General features: G+C 36.4%; 1 protein-coding gene across 1 annotated transcript in view; it reads right to left on the minus strand.

Moving 5' to 3' along the window:
* urp2 (urotensin II-related peptide) overlaps positions 1-6,614 on the minus strand; it is a 7,780-nt gene extending 1,166 nt beyond the window's left edge. Inside the window, exons 1-2 of the mRNA XM_073842698.1 lie at positions 6,334-6,614; positions 398-910 (exon numbers count right to left, since the gene is read on the minus strand). Of these exons, the coding sequence (XP_073698799.1) occupies positions 398-910; positions 6,334-6,457 (637 nt within the window). The 5' untranslated portion in view covers positions 6,458-6,614. The remainder of the gene's footprint in view (positions 1-397; positions 911-6,333) is intronic.
* Positions 6,615-7,534: the final 920 nt, after the last annotated feature.

Genomic DNA, 7,534 nt, shown 5'->3' on the forward strand with positions numbered 1-7,534 from the left:
CAGTATTGTTTATTAAATAGAAAATGTAAATAAAAAGGGAACATTTTAAATGTAAAATTCGAAATTATCGTTTTTTCTTTTATGCTAAAAATCATTAAGATATTAAGTACAGATCATGTTCTATGAAGACATTTTGGAAATTTCCTACCATAAAAGTATAAAAATTTAATTTCTGTTTAATAATATGCATTGCTAAGAACTTCATTTGGACAACTTTGAAGGCGATTTTCTCAATATTTAGATTTTTTTGCACCCTCAGATTCTAGATTTTCAAATAGTTGTATCTCGGCCAAATAATGTCCTATCCTAACAAATCATAAACCACAAAAATTGACCCTTATGACTGGTTTTGTGGTCCAGGGTCACATTTGTCAAGGTATTTGAGTTTTTGACACACCTCTGGTTATGAAGGTGATTCGATGGCTCAGTGTGCTGTTCATTAACTTGTGAAGCTCTTCAAGAGCACTCAGCATCTTCACCAGCTCCTCTCGAACGTCCGGATCACCTGTGACAGGATCCGATTGTTCGGCTGATGTTGGAGTGTCGCCGTGCTTGTTTGAATCAATGAGCTTTGACAGTCTGAACAGTCTGTTCTTCTCCGTTTGCCGCTGGGAATTGGGTGAACTGGTTGTGCGGTCGATCCTCAGAGATCCATCACGAATCTCCTCATGTCCATCAGAAAGGATTGTTAGTGTCTTTAATGGATTATTGACACCCGTGTCTAAGGTTTTGTCTCTGACATTTGGTCTACTTGTCACCGTAATTATTTCATCTAATGCTTTCATCACTACGGTTTTTCCATCTCCATCTGGAAATGTCGTCATTGGTCTGGTCTTCAGTAGCTTCTCGAAGATCCTTGTCGCTTGTGCTGCATTTTCTTCTGCTGCATCAGTGCCAATTCTCCATCGATCTGGAAGAAAATACAGACGCTTTAGGGGATTTTTGAACCTGGTAAAGCAACTTTGGAGTCCCTTTCATATATTGTAGCCACAATGCGCCATTTTCACAGAATTTCATACTCACTCTTCATGTTTGGTAACAAGCGTGGGAAAGAAACACAAACCATCCGCCTTATTAGAAGTCAGTGCAGAATGATTTAAAACAGTAAACAAACCTTTTCAAAGCTTTGAATCAATTGAACCAATTGCTTCACAAAATGCTTCACATTTCGATGTCGGAACGGTGTAAATGCAATGGAACCGTTGCATAAAACCAGCTTTTACAAACCCTGTTGCAAACAATTTATTGACGGTAAGATATAATATGCATAATATGTCTTCTTTTATTAATTTGCATTGCTATTACTGTTAAGTACTCTTCCTTTTTGACACTGGTTCAATGGTTCACTGGCCTAACAGCAAACCATTGACATTTCAAAACATTTGTGATGCAACAAAGCCTCATTTACTGGGATCATGTGACTTTGCCAGTTTTTTTTTTAATATGCACTCCAAACCACTGGTTCAGAAATGATTTGCAAAGGTTTCTAAGCAGCTGCTTGAAAAGGTTGGCCGACCCCAAAATTGAAATTCATTCATCATTTATTCACCCTTGTTTCATTCCTAACCTTTATGACTTTATTTTTTTTGAACATAAAATATTATGAAGAACATTTGGCAGCCGAACAGTTTTGGTGACCATTGAATTCCATCATACACTCTTAAAAATAAAGGTGTTTTAAAAGGCAATGCTATAGAAGAACCATTTTTGGTTCCACAAAGAGAAAAAAGAACCATCTCTGAATTACCCCTGGTGAAAAAAACTGCATATACTGGTTAGGTAGTTTTGATGCTGGAAGGCTGGGATGCTGGTCATGTGCTGGTCAAGGACCAGTTAAAATCAGCAAGGGACCAGCATAAACCAGCTAAGGACCAGCTTAAACCAGCAAAGGACCAGCTTAAATCAGCAAAGGACCAGCTTAAATCAGCAAAGGACCAGCTTAAACCAGTAAAGGACCAGCCTAAACCAGCTAATGACCAGTTTAAACCAGCAAAGGACCAGCTTAAACCAGTAAAGGACCAGCATAAACCAGCTGAGGACCAGCTTAAACCAGCAAAGGACCAGCTAAAACCAGCTAAGGACCATCTTAAACCAGCAAATGACCATCTTAAATCAGAAAAGGACCATCTTAAACCAGCAAAGAACCAGCTTAAACCAGCATCAAAACCTACCTAACCAGCATATGCTCCTTTTTTCAACAGGGACCTTTTTTCAACTTATAATCTGGAGGACCTTTTTTCGTCACAAAGAACCTTTTATGAAACAGAAAGGTTCTTTAGTTGTTTAAGGTTCTTTATGGAACTATTTAAACAAAAAGGTTCTTCTATGGCATTGTGAAGCACCTTTATTTTTAAGAGTGTATGCACAAAAATTCAATGGAAGTCAAAGGGAACTGACCAGTGTTTTTCCAAAATGTTGTCTTATGTGTTTGGAAAGACATGAGGGGGAATACAAAGATGATAATTTTCATTTCTGGCGGGGCTAACCCTTTAACCTCAATTTTTAGACTCCGTTAGAGCTCAGTGGAATGCAGTTTAATTAGTTTCAGCTACAGTAAAGTGTTTGCATGTCTCTAAAATTCCAGTTTATGGTTAGTACCAGAATGATGCATCCCCTCTGTTCTCTGAAAGGGTTTGTCTCATTTAGTGGCGTCCCAATCTAAGTCCTGTTGACACGGAATTGTTCCCATACCCATAGAAACAAGTCAATGGGAATGCCAATGCACTGAAACACCCTGAGAACCTTAAAAAGAGAGAGATCCAGAACTTCAAACATCCCTTTAAAGGCCTCTTCTTGGCTTGGACAAACATACACGACATAACAGATGATAAATGCCTTTTGTCAGAGGAACTTTCCTCATCATCATTCTGATCTTAGAGGTGGAGGCTGACAAATCGCTTGCTCACACTCATGTACAAACACATGTGGAGCCGTTCACTGCCTGCAGCCATGTTGACAGAAGTCTTGGGGAAGTCAGCGAGTTGTTAGGACGACCGCAGTGCATCTCGGTGACGTCATAGGCGGGGTTTTTGGACTCAGAAATGTAAAAAAGGCGTTTGTAAACACTGAACTTGCCATCACTCCATTAAAAAGTCTTTGGAGGGCCTCCTGATGAAATAAGAGTGGTGTTATCACCTTCATCCAAGGCATTCATGACCATTGTTGCAGTGAAAAAGTACAATACAACAGCAGATTTCATGCATATACCATTTACTTTTCCAATGTTCCCATTAACATATATAGAAGGTATACACTGATAAAATATAAAGTGCTATATAAATAAATGTGACTTGACCTGATACAAATATATTTGTCATTATAAACATCTAAAATACAATTATTTGCGAAAAAATATTCAAAATATTAAGGCTTGTCTTCTGCTTAAAACAAGATAAAAATGTCAATGTCAATTTATTTTGAATTATTTTTCTTAATGCACTGACATATTTTTTCTTGTTTTAAGCATCTCACTAAACGTTGGGCGATATTTCATCAAACAAAACTGAATATGTAATAGTCATTTTACTTTTCAAATGAATGCATCTTGATTTAAAAATGTTCAGATATGTGTACTAGAAAAATACTGAGAAAGAATTTTCTCCAGTATAATTCTATGGTCACAAGTTCATTTCAAAGTGCACTACAACAGCAGATTTCATGCATATACCATTTGTGTAAATGCATTTACTTTTCCAATGTTCCCATTAATATAAAATCCTTATTTCTGAATGTTTTAAAAAGTTTTTGGTTATGCATATGTTAGAGAACATTCCTTTCTCATTTCACGAACACTTTTTAAGCCCAGATAACTTTAAATTAACCCTACTGGAAGAACATATGTTCATAACCTCGAGAGAACCTTGCTAGAATGTTCTGAGAACGTTCCCTGTTAGCTGGGTTATTGTTGCATGGCGAAGATACTGTGCACAGTGCACATCCAGGTCAAGAAGTTCTGCAAGACAATCAGAATTAACCCAAATGAGATCCGCTGAGACTCAATGACCTAATTCCAGCATTATGCAAGCCTGCCTGAAACCCCTGAGCCAATTTTAGCTGGAAACCTGAATGCGAAACGACAGATTTAAGGTTTGCACACACTGGAAGTGCGGACAGCACAAGACCAACAGAAGACCACAAGAGCCGGCGCCACTGGACTAATTATCTTGCTTCAGAGCCATCTCTGAGTCTGTAGGCTTGACAACAGTGAAGCTGATATCTCACAGGACGGAGAAATCACAAATGAGATCTCATTAATAACACAAATGTCTCTGCCACACTCGGAAAAATTAAGTTCTTACTGGCTGCTTCCATTACTGTCCATATGAACCAATATGATAATTTTCTTAGTTGGAAAAGTTCTTTAGATTAACACTAAGAAAAGGTTCTTTGGAGAACTGTTTGCCAGAACCTTCTTTGGGGAAGCAAAAATGGTTCTTCTATGGCATCACTGCAAAAACAACCTCTCAGGAGCCGTTGATTCTTAGAGAAATACTCCTTCTCATCAAATTCTTCCAAGATCAAATGTTATCATTATTTTTTGCAGATCTTATACTATGCATGGCAACATTTGAGATGATTTTTGAAACATTTATCTTTTCCTAAATCTTTCAGATTTGTTTGCTATCTGTTAATATTTTTGTCTCGTTTTCCATTGCAAACATCTAAAAATTATTAAATCAAGATTTATTTGAGAAAAATGACTAAAAATATTAAGAATCTTTTGAACGAGGCTTAAAACAAAAAGAAAAATGTCAGTGGAGCAAGAAAAACAATCCTGTTTTCCTTTTGAATTATTTTTCTTAATGCACTGACATTTTTTTCTAGTTTTAAGCATAATCTCACTTAAGGTTGGGCGATTTTTCAGCAAACAAAACTGCATATCTATTAGACCTTATAGTCATTTTAGAAATGTTCAGATATGTGTACTAGAAAAATATTGAGTAAGAAAATAATTTCTGCAGTATAATGCTAAGGTCACAAGTTCATTTCCCAGGAAGTGCATGGACATAATTAAATGTATACATGGAATGCAATGCAAGCTGTTTTAGATAAAAATGGTTCTTTTTAGAACTGTTCACCAGAACATTCTTTGAACAACCAAAAATAGTTCCACTTTGAAACCTCTCAGATCATTCGTATAAGAAAAAATATTCAATTGAATCTTTCAGATTTGTTCAGATCGATGCAAATCAATATGCATTGTATAAAACACTATATAAATAAATGTGACCTGACTTGAGTCAAAAATACAGCATAGCACTACAATGCAAAAAAAAAAAAAAAAATAGCGTAATATTTTTGTCTTGTTTTCTATTACAAACATCTCAAAATTCTTACATCAAGATGCATTTATTTGAGAAAAATGGCACAAAATATGAAGGCTTGTTTTCTGTCAAGTCAGTGGCGCAAGACAAATAATCTTGTTTTCCTTTTATTTATTATTTTTCTTAATGCACTGACAATTTTTTTCTTATTTTAGGCATAAACTCACTTAACTTTGGAAGATTTTTCAGCAAACAAAACTGAATATCTAATTGACCTAATAGTGATTTTACTTCTCAAGTAAATGTTTTAAGAATATTTAGTGCACTAGAAAACCTTTAGTAAAAATATATTTCTGGCTCATTTCCCAGGAAGTGCATGCACTAATTAAATGTACACTGCAAAAAATTATTTTCTTACTTAGATTCTTTGTCTTGTTTCCAGCCAAAGTATCTTCAAATTCTTAAATCAGGAAGAATTTTCTAGACGGGTAAAAATTATTGTCTTGTTTTCAAGTCAAAATGAAGTGAGTTTTTGCTTAGAACAAGCAAAATAATCTGCCAGTGGGGTAAGCAAAATAATTTTATTTCAAACAGAAAATAAGATTATTTTTCTTACCCCATTGGCAGATTATGTTGCTTGTTTCAAGCAAAAACACACTTAATTTTGACTTTTATTATTGAAACAAGACAATAATTTTTGCTCGTCTAGAAAATCCTTTTCGATTTAAGAATTTTAAGATATTTTGGCTGGAAACAAGATAAAGAATCTAAGTAAGAAAAGCATTTTTTTGCAGTGTATACAGTGCATGGAATGCATGATAAAAGTATTGGCTGTTTATTAGTATTTATAAAGCACATACTCTGCATTACCATATTCTATATCCGATTCCTCACTAACTATTAACAAACAGCAAATTAGTACTTTATAGAGGTAAAGTCGTAGTTAATGGTTTGTTCATAGTGAGAACAGGACCTCAAAATAAAGTCTGACCATAATAGTCGAAATAATGCAAAAGATAAAAGCCCAATACATGAATGTAAACTGTGTGCTGGTTTTGACCTGTCTCACCTCCATCAGCTGGTTCTCCAAAAGCATCTGGTTCTCCAGGCATCAGCGGAGCAGCATCCAACACCGAAGCGACAGTCAGCAGAGCAACTGTGGTCAATAGTTTCAACATGTCCACCTTAAACATCTCAGTGACCTGAAGGTGAGACCGTCCAGCTATAAATGAGAGCTAAATGAATGTCTAAAGATATTTAGATCAATCGTCTGTCTTAAAAATGGCAGATCGTACACCTGCCGCACTCTTTTGCACTGATGCGCCTCTAAGATCAAAAGGCTTGTCAAGTTTGCTGTACTTTACAGTATTTTACGCCGCGCTTCCTCTACCGTCACGCCACATCCACGGGGCCTTTTAAAACGAGACACCCACACTGACACCGTCCAATCAGGCCGCTCATCCCTCCCTGCCACGTCCAGGCGTGGTGTGACATTTGGGGCTGTGTTTGGTGTCGGGGTCTCCATTGTGAAGGCGGCAGCAGGTTGTGGGCCCTTCTGCGTCAGAGGCCCTTTTTACTCGGGCTTCTGTGCAAACACATTAAGAAGTGCCTTATCACTGCTTACACAGCAGCGCACCCGATGACTTTGTCCACTCCTCAACGGGGTCAAAAGGGCCATCCCCAATCTGGACGACGTTTGATGTGTGCGCCAATGCAAATAGCCCTCATGCATATGAGAAGAAATTTGCATGACTTGAAGTGCAGGCAGTGTGGGATGAGAAAAAATTGAAAATAAATGCAATGCTCACCATTATTTCATGTGATCAGTCACACTTATGTAAAACATCTTTCAAAATTAAACAGCGATTTGTAATTTTTTTTTTTTTTTTTTTTTACCATTTGGGGGGAATAAAATGTTGTATAAAATCAGGCAAATTATATACGAACAAATCCCTCTGTAAAAACCTTCAGAATATAGACAGGAATGAAAATGTAAAGTTTGGTGTTTGTAAGTGCTACTGAAGTGGAGATTCATGGCTCAGAGTAGGAGAAATAACTCCTTTTAAAAATTTGTATTTTAATTCAATTCTATTGACACAAATAGATAAAGTGCTACAAAAGAAACACTTAACAGTGTCTTTTGGGTGTTTTCATCCCACTAGTCTGAAAAAACACTTTATGAAACATCAAAAAGGCCAAAATCTCAAATTTGTTTTTACCTGCAGTGCCCTTTAATATTTTTCTATACTATTCATATTTTGGATTAGCTT

Source organism: Garra rufa, chromosome 6 (assembly GCF_049309525.1).
Source record: "Garra rufa chromosome 6, GarRuf1.0, whole genome shotgun sequence".
NCBI classification, from domain to species: Eukaryota; Metazoa; Chordata; class Actinopteri; order Cypriniformes; family Cyprinidae; genus Garra; species Garra rufa.